Source organism: Mauremys mutica, chromosome 5 (assembly GCF_020497125.1).
Source record: "Mauremys mutica isolate MM-2020 ecotype Southern chromosome 5, ASM2049712v1, whole genome shotgun sequence".
NCBI classification, from domain to species: Eukaryota; Metazoa; Chordata; order Testudines; family Geoemydidae; genus Mauremys; species Mauremys mutica.
The window spans coordinates 114,024,083-114,045,450 of NC_059076.1; the positions used below are offsets into that span (position 1 = coordinate 114,024,083).

At 43.3% G+C, this 21,368-nt stretch overlaps 1 protein-coding gene across 1 annotated transcript in view; it reads right to left on the reverse strand.

Annotated features, from left to right (window-relative positions):
* LOC123372005 (ADP-ribosyl cyclase/cyclic ADP-ribose hydrolase 1-like) overlaps window positions 1-15,288 on the reverse strand; it is a 42,953-nt gene extending 27,665 nt beyond the window's left edge. Inside the window, exon 1 of the mRNA XM_045019929.1 lies at window positions 14,971-15,288. Within this exon, the coding sequence (XP_044875864.1) occupies window positions 14,971-15,206 (236 nt within the window). The 5' untranslated portion in view covers window positions 15,207-15,288. The remainder of the gene's footprint in view (window positions 1-14,970) is intronic.
* Between the last annotated feature and the right edge of the window lie 6,080 nt (window positions 15,289-21,368).

Consider the following 21,368-nt stretch of genomic DNA (forward strand, 5'->3'; position numbering starts at 1 on the left):
CACACGCACCACAAACTGAAGTGAGTTCCTTTTTAAACCCAGGTGCCCTGATTAGCCTGCCTTGATTGGCTGCAGGTGTTCTAATCAGCCTGTCTGCCTTAATTGGTTCTAGCAGGTTCCTGATTACTCTAGTGCAGCCCCTGCTCTGGTCACTCAGGGAACAGAAAACTACTCATCCAGTGACCAGTATATTTGCCCTCTACCAGACTCCTGTACCTCACTGGTCTGGGTCTGTCACACACTCAAGAAAGAGATCTTGGAGTCATTGTGGATAGTTCTCTGAAAACATCCACTCGATGTGCAGTGGCAGTCAAAAAGGAAACAGAATGTTGAGAATGACAAACTGTGGCCACTGGGAGCAGCGAGCAGCTGTACAAATGTAAACAAATGGTCTGGCAACCTGCCAGCGGATTACCCTGATGTACTCCATCGCAAGGTGGTCTGGTGCCAAAATTGGAATATGTGTGTCATCTACTGCCCCTCTACAGTTAGGGAAACCTATTTCTGCAAAGCCATCCACTATTTCATGCACATTTCCCAGAGTCACGGTCCTTCATAGCAGGATGTGATTAATTGCCCTGCACTCTTGCATTAACGCAGCTCCAGTGGTCGACTTCTTGACTCCAAATTGATTTGCAACTGATCGGTAGCAGTCTGGAGTCACCAGCTTCCACACAGCAATTGCCATATGCTTCTCTACTGATTAGGGCAGCTCTCATTCTGGTGTCCTTGTGCTGCAGTGCTGGGGCGAGCTTCGCATACAGTTCCAGGAAGGTGGCTTTCCACATCTGAAACTTCTGTAGCCACTGCTCATCATCCCACACCTGCATGATGATATGATCCCACCATTCAGTGCTTGTTTCCCAAGCACAAAAGTGACCATCTACCCTATGCAGCTGTTCTGTGAATGCCAAAAGTAATTTAAAGTTGCTCCTATCCGTGTCACGTAGCATGTCAGGGAACTGGGACTCTTCTTCAGTTAGGAACTTCGCGATTAACTGTACTGCCATCCGTGATGTTTTCATGACAGTTGTAAGAGCACAGGAGAGCAGTGCGGGATCCATCCCTTCTCACAAAGATGCCAGGGTGCACAGCAAAGAAGGTCATTGAAAAATGCTGTGAAAGAAAGCCGGAAGCCCATGGAATGCTGGGACATAAAGCAATGCATCATGGGAGATTGAGCCCAGTCCCAAGATGCGTCGTGATCTGCTCCGCCTTCCCACAACACCTAGCAACAGAAGGTATTGAGCTGGACTGTGGGACAGGTACCCCCACTGCATTGCTCACATTGTCAACGATAGTGCTACAACTGCGGACGCACTCTGCCAACAGAGGGAGTGAGTGTGACCATGACATTTCGATTTTTATTATGCTGATTTTTGAGTGTCAACATCACTTTTGTCAACAAAAGTTGGTAGTATAGACCAGGCCTCAGTCTACAGTCATGATTCTCCTTAGCAGACAAAAACCAGCCAAACTTAAACTAGTAAGGGAGGAGTGGAAATCACAAAACAAAAATCCCCCATGGCTATGAAGTGCAGCAGAATACTGGGAGAGAAACAACAGTGTTACCACTGTGTAATGCTGTGTAATGCTGCAGTGGAAAGTTATGTTGGGCAGCATTTGTTCAAACAAATGGCAGCTGAGACATCCAATGCATTTGTGGCAAATTCTCACACACTGAGTGATCATCTTTCTGGTACCTGGGTTGATTTTGGGCTGTAGGACTGATTTATACAAATATATGGTTGAATCCTTGAGCTGTGCAATATATGTAGGTCAAATGAAGCTCTAAAAAATAATACTTTGAATTTCTTTAATGTGTCATCAGAGAATCTCAAGGCACTTTACCAATTATTAAATAACTTCCACCAGACCACCTTGAGGTGAGTGAGTAGATATTATTATACCCATTACACAGCTAAGGAATGGGTGCCAAAAAGTGAGGGCTAGATTTGGCCCTATCCAAACTCCAGTGAAGTCAATGGGAGTCTTTCCATTGACTTTTTGGGGATCTGGATCCAGGCCCATATTTGCAAATAGGCAAGGGGGATAAATTTATCAAATCTGCTCATGGTTTATAGTTTGCTCACTTCTAATGATAAGGAATACAGTACAATCAAGCAGAACATGCATCCCAACAACTGTCCACAGGAGTAAGAACATCCGTCCTTGGTATAGACCAATGAACCATCTTGTTCCAAAGCCTGTCTGACAGCAGCCAATTTCAGTGTATCCAAATGATCATCAATCATCATTGTCACACTTAAATTACTGCATTGCAAACTTCTACAGCAATAACCGAAAGGAACATTGATGTTCTTACTTTTGGATTGTAAAATTCTCTTAGCTCACATATTTATTAACAGAGCCAGATCCTGCAGTCATTGCTCCAAACTCCTGAACACTGCATTGTAAGATTTGGCCCATGATTCTCTTCTTTTAAATGTAACACATAATATATATATATATTAGATTCTTTTTTAATGATGTCCCCTAAAGATTCCAATTGACTTCAGTAGAATTTGGATAAGGTCTTACATACAAACAAACTTGGTTTTTTATAAAAAACAGGAGTACTTGTGGCACCTTAAAGACTAACAAATTTATTTTAGCATGAGCTTTCGTGAGCTAAAGCTCACTTCTTCGGATGCATAGAATGGAACACACAGACAGGAGATATTTATACATACAGAGAACATGAAAAGGTGGAAGTATGCAGTATAAATATCTCCTGTCTGTGTGTTCCATTCTATGCATCCGAAGAAGTGAGCTTTAGCTCACGAAAGCTCATGCTAAAATAAATTTGTTAGTCTTTAAGGTGCCACAAGTACTCCTGTTTTTTTTGCGGATACAGACTAACACGGCTGCTACTCTGAAACCTTGGTTTTTTATGGATTTGTTTGGTCTTTGAAATTATTCAAAATATTTTGTCACTATATTTTCCCATTTGCTTGGAACTGGGTTGGAAACACTATAAAGCTGGTGATCAGAGGAAATGTAAACAAACCTATGCAAAACTAAATTAAAAATAGTATTTCATCTACTCTTAAAGCAGAGAAGTTCTGAACTGTGGAATATCCATCAAAGCCACTTTCACATCACAAACATTTAAGATTCCATTGGTAATGCAGGACAACAGCCTTGAAGAAGTATTTATTAACCAAACTAGTGGCACAGCAGAAAAGAGACTGTTTCTATTCTGTTCCAAGTTAAGTTTGCAAGAATTAAAATATAGCACTTGCATACCTCTTAAAAAGGGATGAATGCTAGGTACGACATCTGCTCAGATAACTATAATGATGTGCATGAAAAAAATCTAGATGGATAGATATGTCTGTCAGCACAGTATGCAGCGTAGTTGTAGCCATGTCGGCCCCAGGATATTAGAAAGACAAGGTAGGTGAAGTAATATCTTTTCTTGGACCAACTTTTGTTGGTGAGAGACAAGCTTCTTCAGGGCCTGAAGAGGAGCTCTGTGTAGCTTGGAAGCTTGTCTCTCTCACCAAAAAAGTCGGTGACGTGACAGGTTCAGTCACAGAGACTCCCTTGGGACTGTCACCTGATGTGCTGAAACTACCTCTGAGCCTGTTTTCTTTGCCAATTTGGGACTCCAGAACCCTATCTTGTTGAGCCAGACATGCTAGCCTGCTGCAACACAGACCCAGGGTCTGAACTACGCCCCCAAAGCTGCAGACTTAACTGAAAACAGCTCAGCAAGTACTCCTGTTTCCAGCACCCAGCCACCCAGCTCCAATGGGATCCAAACTCCAAATAAATCTGTTTTACTCTCTATAAAGCTTATACAGGGTAAACTCATAAATTGTCCACCCTCTATAACACTGATAGAGAGAGATGCACAGCTGTTTGCTCCCCCAGGTATCACTTACTCTGGTTTTGTTACTTAATAAAATCACTTTTGTTTATTATAAAAAGTAGGATTTCAGTGGTTTCAAGTAATAACAGACAGAACAAAGTAAGTTACCAAGCAAAATAAAACAAAACACGCAAGTCTAAGCCTAATACATTAAGAAGCTAATTACAGGTAAATCTCACCCTCAAAGATATTCCAATAAGCTTCTTTCACAGACTAGATTCCTTCCTAGCTGGGCCAAATCCTTTCCCCTGGTATAGTCCTTGTTAGTTCCAGCTCAGGTGGTAACTTGGGGATTTCTCATGACTGCCCTTCACTTTGTTCTGTTCCACTCCCTTTTATAGCTTTGGCACAAGGCAGAAATCCTTTTTCTCTGGGTCCCCATCTCTCCTTCTAAATGGAAAAGTACCAGATTTAAGATGGATTCCAGTATCGTGCAACATGGTCACGTATCTTGTGAGACCCCTAGTCTCCATTCTTCCAGGGCTCGCTGGCTCGTACCCAGGAAGGTTTGCAAGTAAACAGAGCCATTCACATGTTATTGACAGGTTTCAGAGTAGCAGCCGTGTTAGTCTGTATCCGCAAAAAGAACAGGAGTACTTGTGGCACCTTAAAGACTAACAAATTTAATGTAGCATGAGCTTTCGTGAGCTACAGCTCACTTCTTCAGATGCATAGAATGGAACACACAGACAGGAGATATTTATACATACTTCCACCTTTTCATGTTCTCTGTATGTATAAATATCTCCTGTCTGTGTATTCCATTCTATGCATCCGAAGAAGTGAGCTGTAGCTCACGAAAGCTCATGCTACATTAAATTTGTTAGTCTTTAAGGTGCCACAAGTACTCCTGTTCTCTTCACACGTTATTGATTCTGAAGCACCCTTAGTAGCTTCCACTTAACATGTTTACAACAGTAATACAAGTTTATATCTTATTCTCCTAACTCCAGACATAGAAATAATATATGCAAAAGAATAGGATGAACAAACTCAGTAGATCATAAGCTTTGTAATGATCCCTTACAAGAGTCCTTTTGCATAAAGCATATTTCAGTTACATCATATTTATTTTTGCAAAGCATATGGAGTGCAACGTCAGAGGTGCAATAAAAAATATTGCCTCTCTCCCCCTCTTGTCTCGCTAATATCAACAGACTAGGAATTCCTTGAGCGAAGCAGATTCAAGGCCAGAGTGCATCAACATACTCAAATAAGATCTCAGTAGAGACCTTAAGTAGAGTCTCAGTACTCAGATACTTAAAGAGCTGGATCCTTTGCTGGTGTAAATTGGAGTTGCTCCATTGACCTATTAAAAAATGCTGTATATATAAAAATTATCTTCACAGAGACTTATTTTGTGCTACAAGGGTTACTATGTTTGTCCATAGCAACTGTTCTATATAAAAGGTTGCCAAGTGTTATGGATTGTAACCTCTGTTTTGCAATTGTTCAGCACTTTTCTGAAATGTTCTTCTATAAGACAGACGTTTTCTAGGCTTGATGGCGAGGGGAAAATTTAAAAAGGGCAACGTTAGGTGGCTTAGATGAAGGGGAAAAGTCATGAAGTATAGAAATTAAAGTTGTAACAACGAGTAACTCAGCCACATTGTGCATATGTGGTGTTTGCTAATCTTGTTTTTCATATTTAGCTTACTACATTACTGCATGTCTGATCAGTCCTGCTTCTTTTGAATTCAGTGACAAAACTCCTACTGACTTGAATAGGGAAGCCCATCTTAATAAGGGAGATAGTGTTGCCTGGTGGACAGGGACTAGATTGGGACTTTGGAAACCTGGGTCCAATTCCTGGCTCTGCCACTGCTTTGCTGGGTGTCTGTGGACGAGTCACATCCTGCCTTGTGCCTCAGTTTCTCCATCTGTAAAACAGGGATGATAATACTGATCTCTGTAAAGCACCTTGAAATCTATGGATGAAAAGCACTAGATAAACGCTGTGTATTATTATTGTTAAAAAAGGAAGGAGCTCCTGCCCTGAACTGAATGTACACTGTAAGTTAAACAGGACTGGTACTGTGGCCAAGTTAACATTCATAAATATATAACATAATACATTGTGTGCATTTTGGATTTATTTCAGGAGTAAGTGATCATGGTATTGTGGCACTTTGGGGATTTTGCTTTGCTGAAAGACGACAGAGGGATATGCAATACTTAAGGAAATGACTGAAGAGATGATTAATCATAGAAAGAGTCAGCAAACAATCTGGCAATACTCCAGGTCTGGTGAAAGTCATAAATGATCTGGGAAAAGGGGTAAACAGTGAGGTAGCAAAAAGCTTATACAGACGATACAATACTACTCAAGATAGTTAAGTCCAAAGCAGACTGCGAAGAGCTACAAAAGGATCTCACAAAACTGGGTGACAAAATGGCAGATGAAATTCAATGTTGATAAATGCAAAGTAGTGCACATTAGAAAACATAATCCCAACTATACATATAAAATGATGGGGTTTAGATTAGCTGTTACGACTCAAGAAAGAGATTGTGGAGTCATTGTGGATAGTTCTCTAAAAACATCCACTCAATGTGCAGCGTCAGTCAAAAAAGCGAACAATGTTGCGAATCATTAGAAAAGGGATAGATAATAAGATAGAAAATATCCTATTGCCTCTATATAAATCCATGGTACACACTTATCTTGAATACTGCATGCAGATGTGGTTGCTACATCTCAAAAAAGATGTATTGGAATTGGAAAAGATTCAGAAAAGGGCAACAAAAATATTAGGGGTATGGAACAGCTTCTGTATGAGGAGAAATTAATAAGACTGGGACTTTTCAGCTTGGAAAAGAGACAACTAAGGGGGGATATGGTAGAGGTCTGTAAAATCATGACTGGTGTGGAGAAAGTAAATAGAGTAAATAACACTTCCTTTTTTCGTAACACAAGAACTAGGGATCAGCAAATGAAAATAGTAGGCAGCAGGTTTGAAACAAACAAAAGGAAGTGTGTGTGTGTGTATATATATATATATATTTTTTTTTTTACAAAATGCACAGTCAACCTGTGGAATCCCTTGCCAGAGGATGCTGGGAAGGCCAAAACTATAACAGTTCAAAAAAGAACTAAATAAGTTCATGGAGGATAGGTGCATGGAGGATGGTTTCCCTAGCCTCTGTTTGCCAGAAACTGGGGATGGGTGTCAGGGGATGGATCACTTGAAGTGATTACCAGTTCTGTCATTCTCTCTGGGGCACCAGGTGTTGGCCACTGTCAGAAAACAGGATACTGGGCTAGATGGACCTTTGGTCTGACCCAGTGTGGCTGTTCTTAAACAAAGCAGATGTAGGAGGGCAAAGGGATGTTGGTGAAGAAGTTTTGACTCCAAAATTTCTGATCTTTGTAGCAAATTTAGAGACTGAGAACAAGTATTTTCATACAGTGTGAGGACTTCAATCTTGAAATCATTCAGGAGTAGGAAGTTGTGGCTTAGCCAGTAACTGAAAGTCAAGATAAGCAGAAGGATTGGGATGGGTGGAAACAAATATGTAGAGCAGGGTCAGCAACCTTTCAGAAGTGCTGTGCCGACCCCGGCATTTATTCACTCTAATGTAAGGGTTCGCGTGCCAGTAATACATTTTAACGTTTTTAGTAGGTCTCTTTCTATAAGCTTTATTATTTATAACAAAACTATTGTATGTAAAGTAAATAAGGTTTTAAAAATGTTTAAGAAGCTTCATTTAAAATTAAATTAAAATGCAGAGCCCCCTGGACTGGTGGCCAGGACCCGGGCAGTGTGAGTGCCACTGAAAATCAGCTTGCATGCCGCTTTCAGCACGTGTGCCATAGGTAGCCTACCCCTGATGTAGAGCTTGGTGTTATTGCAGAGAATTATGTCCATGACTGAAGGTGTTAACAAGATTGCTGGAGAAGCTCCTCGAGATCTTTTGGGTGCTCCATAATAGAGGGAGAGCTGTAAAACCTTCATTAGACATGAAAGAACAATGTTTGTTGAAGTATGATTCTACAGTGTGTCCATGAGGCACTGGCTTTGTGATCAGGGTGGCTCAGTGTTCACTTGTATCAAAAATTACACTGTCAAGTAGGATCAGGAAAGAGGAATCCAAGATCAGAGCTAAGAACATATAGCTAATACTCTTAGCCATCCTCTGCATGAATATTACAGATGTAGGCAAGTTAATATAGTCCCGCCTTCCCCCTTCCTTCCAATAATGTCAGTATTTCAATGGAAATGTCCTGTTCACATTGTTTTAAAATGTTGTTTAAGGGTTTTTTCTTGTTTTAGTAGAAAACGCACTTTTCTATGTTAAGAATAAATAAGTTTGTCCTCCTTAAATAACTATTATCAGGTCCACATTCAAACAATACTTTAGGTTTTGTTTTAAAAAATCTTTTTGAAAACCTAGGACCAGTCAGCATAACTTAACATGTTTAATTGTTTTTTTTTTAATTTAAACAAATAATTCCTAGCCAAGTGTTACAGCCTTGGTCTAGTGCAGGGGTGGGCAACCTGTGGCCCATGGGCTGGATTTGGCCCAACAACCATTTTAATCCAGTCCTCAAGCTCCCAATGGAGAGCGGGGTTTGGGGCTCGTCCCACTCCAGCCAGGCAGCAGGGTCGGGGCTGCTCCTCGCAGCTCCCGGCAGCCACAGCATGGCCCCACTCTGGCTCCTACACATAGAGGCAGCCAGGGGACACTGCTCTGCACACTGTCCCTGCCCCAAGCACCACCCCTACAGCTCCCATTGGTCAGGAACTGCAGCCAATGGGAGCTGCAAGGGTGGTGCCTGCAGATGGTGCAGCATGCAGAGGCACCTGGCCACGCCTCCGAGTAGGAGCCAGAGAAGGGACATGCCGCTGCTTCCGGAAGCCACTTGAGGTAAGCGCCACCTGGAGCCTGTACCCCTGAGCCTCTCCCCATGCCCCAACCCTCTGCCCCAGCCCTGATCCCCCTCCCACACTCCAACACCCTTGATCCCAGTCCTGAGCACCCTCCTATATCCCAAACTCCTCATCCCCAGCCCCACCTCAGAGCCCTCACACCCCACACACACCTCATTCCCCAGCCCCAGACCAGAGCCCCTCCCGCACCATGAACTCCCCATTTCTGGCCCCACCCTGGAGCCCGCATCCCCAAAAAGAGCCCTCACTCCCTCCCACATCCCAACCGCAATTTTGTGAGCATTCATGGCACACCATACAATTTCTATTCCCAGATATGGCCCTTGGGCCAAAAAGTTTGCCCACACCTGGTCTAGTACTTGAGAACCTGTAAGTGACTAGAAACTTGCTATTGTGCAGGCAGCTGAAGTTTCACTTTTGTTTGTTTATAGTGTATTCACACTTGTGGCACTTGTAGTGATATTTGGAGCAGTGCACTCTGGGCAGCTATCCCACAGAGCACCTCTTTCTCTTTTGCCACTAAGACTTGTGGGAAGGTGGAGGGGGTCGTGGGGCATCCTGGGTCCTGTACCAGTGCCCCATGATGCATTGCTTCGCATCCCACCGCTTTCGTCCACATTTGGCGCCATCTTTCAACCATTTGTGTATTGCACACCCTGCCTCTTTGGGCTGCAGGAATGGATCCCGAACTGTTGACCAGTATGCTGCTCACTCTGACTAACACGTCATGAGTGGCAGTAGAGTTATTCCTGTAGCCTGATTTAGGGTGTACTGATAATATTAATTTGGATAATATGGTAATTTAATTTATTAATTTAATTATTAATATTAATTAGTATGGGTCTTAGGCTCGCCAATCTGTTTGATCAGAAGATAAAAGTTCTTGTCTGAAGTCAGGCTCCACAGAATTTACAAAGGACCCTCGGGGGTATGACTGGAAGCTCACAATGAGACAGATAGAGCCTTAAAGACTGTTTATTAAAATCAATAATGGTAAATAAATGGTAAAATACCCAGAGTTACAAAGTTACAATTGCATTACTGCTATTCAAAAGATACATATGCTAATATATGCAACAAAGCTTTGGTTAGTATACTCACACCCTTCCTTGACAACCTGGTGGTAAGAGACACAGGAGCAGCCTTGCAGTTCAGGTTTCTCAATTCTTGAGTAAGGGATGCCGTGCTTAGAAGAAATCTAATGCTAAGAGCTATCAAAACTAAATTAGGGTTTACTTGACTAACTTAAACTCAAAATCAAAACCTAATAAACAAAAATAAGAATAAAACTTAGGAAAACCTAGCTTAGCTTAGTTCCCTTGAAACTTTAAGTTTAAGAAGAACACGTATAGCCTACTAATACTAGTAGTCATCGTAAATAGATAAGAGAGAGTAGAAATAGACTGTAAATGAGAATGATAGAGCGGAGTAAGTGAGAATGGAGATGGAGTACTCTCTCGAGGTGGGTTACCTCTTTTATAGGGCATAGTGTCAGAAATCCTTCCTCCTAAGCCCAAATTTCATTCCTCACCCACAAAATGTTAGGGTACGCTTACCCCATAGGCTAGTATGTATGTGCATATTGTGACAGGTATGTACGCACATCAGTCTCTTGTGGTGTACTTGTTAAGTCTGTGGGTACAACACTGAAAAACTCCCTATGCCATTCTCCATTGTCTTTCAGTCTAGATAAAAGGTCATAGACATAGACGTGGGTACTTATTTAAGTAACAAGATATACGTCAACTTTGCTTTCTGAGTAAAAGGTCTTAATATAGATATGCTAACTTTGCCTTAGCTTAACGTACATGATATGGCCTGTAGGTCTGTTGCATTACAGCCAAACTTACTTCAATATAAAATTTATAAACCTATTACAATAAACCAAATACTTAAACTATGAGAAATATATACATGGTTAGTCCTATAGGCTACATTCCCTAAACTACAAAGGCAAGAACAGTGCAACATTGATCTCGCCACGTGTAGTAGCTACAACACGAGATTGCTTGTGGCATTCATAGTGGAACGCTGCTCTTGCGCTTGGGGAAACAAGCACTGAGTGGTGAGATCACATCATCATGCACATCTGGGATGATGAGCTTTGGCTGCAGAACTTTCGGATGAGCTCACCCAGCCTTGCAGTGCAAGAACACAAGAATGAGAATTGCCCTGCCATTGGAGAAGCACATGGCGATTTCACTGTGGAAGCTGGCTACTCCAAACTGCTATCAATCGGTCGCTAACCAGTTCGGAATGGGAAAGTCAACCGTTGGACTCATGTTGACGGAAATGTGCCGGGCTATTAATCGCATCCTGCTCCGATAGACCATGACTCTGGGCAACATGCATGACATTGTGGCTGGCTTTGCACAAATAGGCTTTCCTAACTGTGGAGAGGCGATAGATGGCATGCACATTCCAATTCTGGCACCAGACCACCTAGCCACTGAGTACATTAATCGCAAGGGATATTTCTGAATGGCTCTCTAGGCACTTGTAGATCACCGTGGGCATTTCACAGACATTAACGCAGGGTGGCCCGGAAAGGTGCACGACACATGCATCTTTTGGAACACTGGCCTGTTCAGGAAGCTGCAAGCAGGGACTCTTTTCCCAGACCAGAAGATCACCATAGGGGAAGTCAAAATGCCCATTGTGATCCTGGGAGACCCTATGTACCCCTTAATGCTGTTGGCATACACATGAGCCACAAGACCCTAAAATGTTGAGTAGCCACAGGGGCAGGTAAATCACTCTTACTGGACCGGATCCTGCTGTACACTGGGCACGTGGCTCTTGGGGAGAGCCAACGCTGTAAGGCGGGCCTGAAAATCATTCCTGTCCCCACACTTTCCACAGGATGTGATCATTATGGAAGATATCTTGCTGCTGAGGATGAGCAGGGAATCAAGGGAGGATCTTCTCCAAGACTGCGGCTTCCACCCTGGCCCTGGCCCCTATGCGGCTCACCTGTGTGCAGCAATGGTCCCCTTACCTCCTCGTGATGGCAGAGTGGCGCAGTAAAGTTACCGTTAATGGGGCAAGAAACAAAGCAGCTCTGCCGAAGAACCTGTGGCAGCAGATTGCCCAGCATCTCCACTAGAATTTCCTGGAGATCTGAGGGAGATTCCCGGAAAGTGAGGGAGTCAATGAACAGCCTGTTCCGTCACTCAGACTAGACATGCAGTGGGAGACAAGCCTGCTTTCTGCAACCCTCCTGCCCCCAACAACTCGCTTCAGCAATTCCCAAAATCAGATCCACTTCCCGGGGGCCCCCTCTCCTGTTTGCGCTTCACCAGCATCTGACAGCTGTGACTGGCTAGCCTCCTCCTGTCTGCATGCATCTCTGACCTCCGAGGCATCCTCTGCCTCTGGGTCCCCCTTCACATCCTAGTTCAAGATTTCCTCCTCCTGGTTCAGTCGACTGGCACATGAGCCACTGAAGTATCCACAGTGGTCTTCGCAGTGGAGGTGGGGGTCACCGCTGAGTATCGCATCCAGCTTTTTTGTAGAACTGGCAGCTCATGGGCACAGCACCGGAGTGGTGGTTTGCCTCCCGCACCTTGTGGTAGGCATTCCGCAGCTCCTTCACTTTCAACCTACAATGCAATGTGTCCCGTTCATGGCACCTTTCTATCATGCACCATGAAATCTGTCTGTAGGTAGTATACTTCCTATGTCTGCAGTGCAGCTGGGACTGCACAGCCTTCTCTCCCCAAATGCCAGTGAGGTCCAGCAACATTGCTCCAAGCAGGGGATCTCCTGGTGCATGGAGCAGGCATGGCCACCTGGGAAGATGCGCTGAGACCACTGCACACATCACCAAGTAAACAAGAAGGGGACTTTCAGAATTCCAAAGGAATTTATGGGGTGGGGATGATGGTTGGTCACCTGAGGGCACGGCAGTAGAGTTCAAACCGATGACCAGAGAGGTGAGAACAGGCACTGTGGGACACCTCCTGGAGGCCAATCACAGCACTGCAATCGACCAGGGTGTCTACACTGGCACTGCGGTGCTGTAGCACTAGCACAAAAAGCTTTACACCTCTCGTTGGGGTGGGGTTTTTTACAGCACTCCAACTGTGCAGTTTCTGCGCACTAAGTGGCATGGCAGTGTGTACACCTCAGGAGTTACAGCGCAGAAAGCTGCTTTGCTGCGCAGAAACTTGCCAGTGTAAACATGGCCTCACAGCGTTAACACACACAGCGCCACTCAGAGAGCACTGTTAACTCTGCCAGTGCAGACATGCCCTGACTATACACTTTCAGTGCCCTTATTAACAAGTAAGTAAATAATATACCTATTGAAAAGACTGTTAAGCTTTAAAAGTTATTTCAGTTTAATAATTTAATGCATTTTTAGTAATATTGGCAAGGAAACTTTTTTTTTTTTTTAAACTAGGATGTCCTGTTCCTGCAAACACTTGTGTACTGGCTTAATTTTACACATCTGATTAGATCCATTGACTTCAGTGATACTACTCACATGCTTAAAATTAAACTTATGCTTAAATTATCACAAGATTGGGGTCAAGGCTTTTTATCATGAAGGCTTTTTCCCTTCAAATACTGCAGATTTTAGATTGTTTGTTTATACAATAGTCTCAGCAATGGATAGCAGAAGGCAAGATTTGTTGATTGCTGCAATCTAGCAGGAAACCCGTTGATATTTTGCTAGGTTTAAATTATGTCATTGCCATTATGGAGTGGGGGCAGGCACATAAGTTAAACATGACAGCACTTCAGCAGGAAAATGTTGACTCTGTGAGTGTAGGGGTGGAACTGTACTGTGTAGAGTGGCTGTCCTGTCTCAGCCGAGCTCCCTGGCACAATACAGTGCCCAATCCATGTTGAATTCCAGGGGGGTGGTATTTTGCAGGGCCTGGGAAAAGGCAGGATGATGCTTCCCTTGCCAGACTCCCTCTCCAACAAGGAATCCCTGGATTTTCAACCTCTGTCTGCAAGGAGGAAGAGAAGTTGAGACCTCCTCCCCTTCAAGACTCTGCACAGCTCTGTCCTGGCCTACACTCTCTGCTTTCCTATCCTCCTTTCGTGTTTTCCCCTTCTGCTGCAAGAGCTCTTCTCAGCTGCTTCTCTAAATGCCACTTCTATATCTTCAGTGCAAGCCTTTACACTTGAAATGCCCTCTCTCTCCAACATGCTTTAAGTAACCTTTCCCTTCATTCAAATCCTGAGCTCCTTAGGGTAGGAATTTTCATCCTCTGTATAATGTACAACACCAACCACACACGGGGGGAAGGATAGCTCAGTGGTTTGCACATTGGCCTGCTAAACCCAGGGTTGTGAGTTCAATCCTTGAGGGGGCCATTTGGGGATTGGTCCTGCTTTGAGCAGCAGGTTGAATTAGATGATCTTCTGAGGTCCCTAATAATCTATGATTCTAAATACATACATATGGAATATTTTGCAGAGTATCCCCAGCACTAATCATATGACCAGTTGCAATCAATCTTTTTACACAAGCCTGAAAGCCCCATGTGCTTACAGGGAACTTAGGCAAATTCTCTGACCCATATTATCACAATATCTGTTTTGCATATTTTTAAAGGAATTTCTCAATGTTCTTCTCATTCCAAGAAAGATTTCTATTCAGTTGCTTTTTTCTTTCTTAAAAATGACTTCCCAGCCTCCTGCATTCTTTCCCATTCACTCACATATTTGGTTCTATGGGTTAAATGTTATGTGCTGCATAGTTCTTCACAGATTGCAGTTAAACTTCACTGCTGTCACATCCACACATTAAAACTTACTAGACTCTGGCCCAGAGTTTAGTTCTATGAGATTTTTGAAGGAGTTGCACATTTATATGTGTGGGCAGAATTTGGCCCCAAATTACTGTTGTTTCACACTCTCATGTGCTGTGTCCTTTTGCCCACCCTCAATCCTCTCCCAAAAATATTTAACAGGATGTGGCCAATTTTAAATTTGACTTTATATGTTTTGCTCCAAAATACTTGTAATCAGTCTAATTCCTCTGTTTTCCCTATTCAGCTGATAACACAGGATATTGTTTCAATTGAAACAACAAGGAGTCCTTGTGGCACCTTAGAAACTAACAAATTTATTTGGGCATAAACTTTCGTGGGCTAAACCCCGCTTCATCGGACTCATCAGTTGAGTTAGTAGTTAGCTCTTTGCCATTACACCATATTATGCATGACCATAATTATTACTCACCTCAGCTCAGGGTTCACTGTTGTGATGTAGTTATAACACCTCCCGAGGATGACTTCTTGCAGATTTTTAGTGGTCCCTGTGCCTTTCCACTGTAGCAGCTGCATGCTAGTCTCTTTCGTTCCATTTGCCAACAGCACAGCAGCCAGCACAGCAACAATTGTCACTATCAGGACCATGATGACCACTAAAAGGATGGTACGCTGCCGAGTCTTGGAGGACCTGTTTTGCAAGGGCATCGTAGATTAAGTTTGTGAACAGCAGCAGCAACTGCTCTCCCGGTCACGACAGAAAAGTAGCTTTTTAATGTGCCCTACGGCACTTCCCCCCTCCCCCTCTGCCTTCACACGCTGACTGACGTGGAAGCTAACAGTGACCTCCTGCTTGCCAGTTGCCGGGCTGAAACACCACACAGAAAACGGAACAGCAGTATTGATTCCGACTGGAACACAAAACTTACACAAACCAGTGGGATGGTTTATGCACATTTGCAATCTTATTAGCAGCATCTGTGACATTAAAGGATGTAGCAAAGATAGCATAGTGTCACTGGAGTTTCCTTGCCTAAATAAATTAATGGGTCACTTAGTGTGAAAGACCCACCTCTGATAGTAGCCTGACCCTGATGTTTCAGAGCAAGGCCGTCTCCCACCCATCCCCTCTCTACAACCCCCTCCTGCTCCCCACCATACACCAATACTGCGGGCAGACTGGGCAAAAAAGAAGTGGAGATTTTGTGACTTGAAGCGGGAGGATTTGCCAGTCTTGTAACTTTTATTCAAGCTACTACAAAGTGACTGAAGATACTTTTGTTGCTCTTCAGTGTTTAATCCTCTCTGAATCTTTTTAAGCTATTTTGCCTCAGTGAATTCCACAAGTTAATTGTAGAGTGCCAAATGCTGAAGTCCTTACTTGGGTAAAGCTCGCAGAGAATAGAAGTTTGTCTACAGACAGAGCAAGTAACAATTGTGCAAAAATGGTCCACACTGTCTGTCTGTCTATTTAATTTTGGAAAATCATTTCCTCAATTTTAATTTGTGTCCCCTTACTCTTGCGAATGTAAGCATGAGCACTTGATTTTTATATCCTGCAGACAATTTTTAACCAAAGGCAAAATGTTTTCCATAGTGAGAAAAATATATCTGAAAAGCACATTTTCTTTCTCTCCCTCCCCCCACCTTCTCTGCATATAACTTTGAACTGATTGTAAACCACTTCTAAGCAGAACCCAGTTAATTGTGAAATGCTATGGCTATGCTATAAAAGCTGATAGGGTGCAAACTATTCTCTGAGATTGAAACTGGTTTCTTATTCAAAGGCTAAAAAAATTTCAAAATCATCAATGCAAGATTATTTTTTTTAAATTACACTAAAATGTGATTGCATTTTATTGCCATTTATATTAGTAATTAACTATTGATTAACTCATAATTATTTATGTATGCAGTTTAGTTGCAGCCATGTCGGTCCCGGGATATTAGAGAGACAAGGTGGCTGAGGTAATATCTTTTGTTGGATCAACTTCTGTTAGGGTAATGTCTACTTACATTTTATAGCACTCTAATTTCCAGAGGCAGGTATAAATATGCAGGCAAGAATTAGTCTGGAGATAACAAAGGTTAGCTCAATCAGGGAGGATGAAGCCCTCTTCTAGCGGTTGAGGTGTGAACACCAAGGGAAGAGAAACTGCTTTTGTAGTTGGCTAGCCATTCACAGTCTTTGTTTAATCCTGAGCTGATGGTGTCAAATTTGCAAATGAACTGAAGCTCAGCATCAGAGGGGTAGCCGTGTTAGTCTGGTTCTGTAGAAGCAGCAAAGAATCCTGTGGCACCTTATAGACTAACAGACGTTTTGCAGCATGAGCTTTCGTGGGTGAATACCCACTTCTTCTCTCTTTGAAGTCTGGTCCTGAAGTTTTTTTTTTTTTTTTTTGCTGTAGGATGGCTACCTTTACATCTGCTTTTGTGTGGCCAGGAAGGTTGAAGTGTTCTACAGGTTTTTGTATATTGCCATTCCTAATATCTGACTTGTGTCCATTTATCCTTTTACGTAGGGACTGCCTGCATATTTATACCTGCCTCTAGAAATTTCCATTACATGCGTCTGACAAAGTGGGTATTCACCCACGAAAGCTTATGCTCCAATACATCTGTTAGTCTATAAGATGCCACATGATTCTTTGTTGCTGTTGTAAGGTAATATTTAATGGTTTGTATTAGAAGGCTATGGCTACATGAGAGAATTTAGTGGTGCAGCTCCACTGCTATAAGCTCTCTGTGTAGCCACTCTAAGCTGATGTGAGAGAGCTCTCCCATTGGCTTAATTACTTTAGCTCCTGCTAGTGGTAGTAGCTATGTTGGCGGGAGAAGCTCTCCCACCAACATACGCTATCCACATTAGGTTTTAGTCATAGAAACTTATCATAGAAGCTTATATTTCTTTTTTGAAACTTAGATTGGAATTCATTTGTGTATATATGTCCACCTGTGTTAACCTTGTCAATAACTCCCTTGTTTCCTTTTCCTATATAATACATCTTTAGATAGTGTTGTTTTTGTTTTGTTCTGTTTTGTTTTATATGATTGGCTACAAGCATTATCTTTTAATATAAGATCTAAGGTGCAACTGACCTGGGGTAAGTGACTGGTTTTTTGGGACTAGGAGTAACCTGAATATTGCTGTCAAGTATCAGAGGGGTAGCCATGTTACTCTGGATCTGTAAAAGCAGCAAAGAATCCTGTCGCACCTTATAGACTAACAGACGTTTTGGAGCATGAGTTTTCGTGGGTGAATACCCACTTCGTCGGATGCAAGTGGATGCATCCGACGAAGTGGGTATTCACCCACGAAAACTCATGCTCCAAAACATCTGTTAGTCTATAAGGTGCGACAGGATTCTTTGCTGCTTTTACTGAATATTGCTGTGATCTTTTGCTGGACAAAGGCAAGATTACCTGGGTGGCAAGACAGATTGGAGTACCCCAGGGGACTGTCTGTGACTCCATGTTAAAGATGTTATAGTGCCTGAGGAGTTTACATTTAATAATTGGCTAGTGAAATTGAATGATAGAACTCCCAGCCAATTTGGGGTTTGTGGTCTGTTTCCTAACATGCGGTTGATACCCATGTTCTTGAGCCACTGGAGGACAGTTTGATAGGGTACACATTTAGCTTGAACCTCTATTATGGGCTTTTTTAAACAGTCTCCATGCAGCTTACAGGCATTTTACTCCTGTGACTATTCCTTTTAATTTCCACTTAACTAGCTTCCTCATTTTGTGTAGTTCCCCTTTTTGAAGTGAAATGCTACTGTGATGGTTTCTTTGGCATTTTCCCCTACAAAGATAGTAAATTTAATTACATCATGGTCACTATTACCAAGTGGTTCAGCTATATACACCTCTTGTGGTGATGTACGCCATTTCGGACTAAATCAAGAATTGCCTCTCCCCTTGTGGGTTCCAGGACAATCTACTCCAAGAAGCAGTTCTTTATGGTGTCTAGAAATTGTATCTCTACATCCATTCCCAAGGTGACATGTACCCAGTCAAAATGAGGATAGTTGAAATCCCCCATTATTATTGGGCTTTCTGCTTTTGTAGCCTCTCTAATCTCCCTGAGCATGTCACAATCATTGTCAACATCCTGGTCAGGTGGTCGGTAGTATGTTCCTACTGCTACACTCTATTGTTCAAGCATGGAATTTTTATCTATAGAGATTCTATGGCACAGTTTGATTTATTTAAGATTTTTACTTTGACTCTGCTTTCTTTCATGGATAGTGTCACTCCCCGACCATATGACCTACTCTGCCATTACTATATATTTTGTAACCTGGTATTACCATGTCCCATTGATTATCTTCTTTCCACTAAGTTTCTGTAATGCCTTGTATATCAATATCTTCATTTGATGGTAGGCACTCTGGTTCACCCATCTTAGTTTTTAGACATCTAGCATGATTTGTACATTTTGCCAATATTCAATTGTTTGCCTTCATGTGTTTATATTTAAATGGGACTCTTTGACGTTTGATTATTCCTCATTAACTCCTACCTGTACTTTACCAAATTCTTTCCTATTCTCTTTGCTAGGATGTAGAGTTTCCCCTTTAATTCATCCCTAAGAGATGTGTTCACCTGAACCATGTGCTCTTCCACACCTGTCAGCTTTTCCCCAGCCCTTAGTTTAAAAACTCCTCCACAACCTTTTTAATTTTACATGCCAGCAATCTGGTTCCATATTGGTTTAGGTGGAGCCCATCCTTCCTGTATAGGCTCTTCCTTTCCCAAAAGGTTCCCCAGTTCCTAATAAAACCTAAAACCCTCCTTCCTGTACCATCGTCTCATCCATGCATTGAGACCCTGTAATTCTGACTCTCTTTCTGGTCCTGCATGTGGAACTGGGACCATTTAGGAAAATGCTACCATGGAGCTCCTGGACTTTCATTTCTTACCTAGCAGCCTAAATTTGGCATCTCTCATACCTTTTCCTATGTCATTGGTACCTACATGTATCACAATCCCTGGCTCCTTTAGCAGTGCACATACGTCTGTCTAGATGTCTCATGAGATCTGCCACCTTTGCACTCGTCTGGCAATCTACCACGTGGGTTCTCCTGGTCATTACAAACCCAACTATCTATCTTTCTAATAATCAGATCCCCCATTACTATTATCTGTCACTTCATAATAACTGGAACCCCTTGTGGGAACGGGGACATCTTCAGGGCAAGAGGATACCATCAGAGGTGGCTCTAGCAATTTCGCCACCCCAAGCACGGTGGCACTCCGCGGGGGGCGCTGTGGTGGTTGCCGGTCACGCGGCTCCACTGGAGCCGCAGGACCAGCGGACCCTCTGCAGGCACGCCTGCGGGAGGTCCACCAGAGCTGTGGACCAGCGGACCCTCTGCAGGCATGCCTGCGGGAGGTCCACTGGAGCCACCTGCCGCCCTCCCGCCGACCGGCGGAGCGCCTCCCGCGGCATGCCGCCCCAAGCACGCACTTGGCGTGCTGGGGCCTGGAGCCAGCCCTGGATACCATGACATAATCTGGAAGGAGGGTCCCAACTATGGGACTGTTTCCCTCTGCTCCAGCTTGATGTTCTCCTTCTGCAAGATTGTCATTCTCCTTAACAGCACAGAGACTGTCAAACTGGGGGTGGGACCACTCTATTGTGTCCCTGAAAGTCTCCTCCATGTACCTCTGTCTTCCTTAGCTCCTCCAGTTCAGCCACTCTGGCCTCAAGAGCCTGCACTGTGTCTGAGATCCACAAGCTGCTTGCACCATATGCACACATTCTCTGCCTGTCCACAAATCAGGTAATCATACATGCTACATTCAGTGCAACAAAGTAGATAGCTCCACTCTGATGCTAGACTCTGCCTGCATTATTTGTACTCTTGCAGGCTTTGTTGGTGTTGTTTTGCGGTATTTTTGTGAGAGGGTGGGATTTTCTTTCTGTCTTTCTCTCTCTCCCCCTCCTTCGTTTCTTTTGTAGGGACTTTTCTGGTGCCCTTCCAGTAGTTAGGTTATAGTCCCTCAGCCACCTTTCCCCCCTGCCACTGAACCCTCAGTGCAGCCAAACTCTCCTAACCTTGGTAGCTCACTCAGTCGAGTGCTCTCCCACTCTGTCATGGGGCTCCCTATGCTCAAGAACTGGACCTGGAAGGAATGACCTTCCTCTCTAAACTCCCCTGTTTGCTGCTGCTGGTCACTTAGGAGCTGGATTTTTAAACACCTGTTCTCCCAGAGTTAGTCTGGCCTCCTTGTTGAGGGTTATGGATCAAGGGAGAGCCTGGATATTGTAAACTCAGCCCAGCCAACCACTTGGCTCAGCACACCGCCCCCAAAACAGACCACACTACACTCTTCAGTCAAGCAGGCACCCAGCAAGAAAGCCAGCACACAACAAACAAAGTGAAGAGACAAGGTGAGTGGGGTAAAACATTATACCATACAATAACGTGTACCTCAAAACCTCGTTTCTCTCACCAAAAGAAGTTGGCCCAATAAAAGATATTAACTCACCCACTGCGTCTCTCTAGTGTCCTGGGACCGCACAGCTACAACAAACAGAGAGCCTCACTCCAAGGATCACGTAGACTCTCCTGACTCCTCCTCCACCTGGAGAAGTCTCTCAGAAAACTCCCTTGTTTAATTCTGCAGTACCTAGCATTGTGCTAGGTGCTTTTCAAAAACAATTGATAAGACTCCTGGGGCCAAGAGTTTACAGTCTAATCTTAAATGTGATACATGAGTAAGGATAACAAAAGGGGGTTGTGGCAGGGGGTGATAAAGGTATCACTTAAGTCAAAGGGATTCTCTGTTTAAGAATGTGATGATTCTGCTTTTGATTTAATCCACACATACTCACCACTTCTTGAAGGGAGTGCTCTGGCA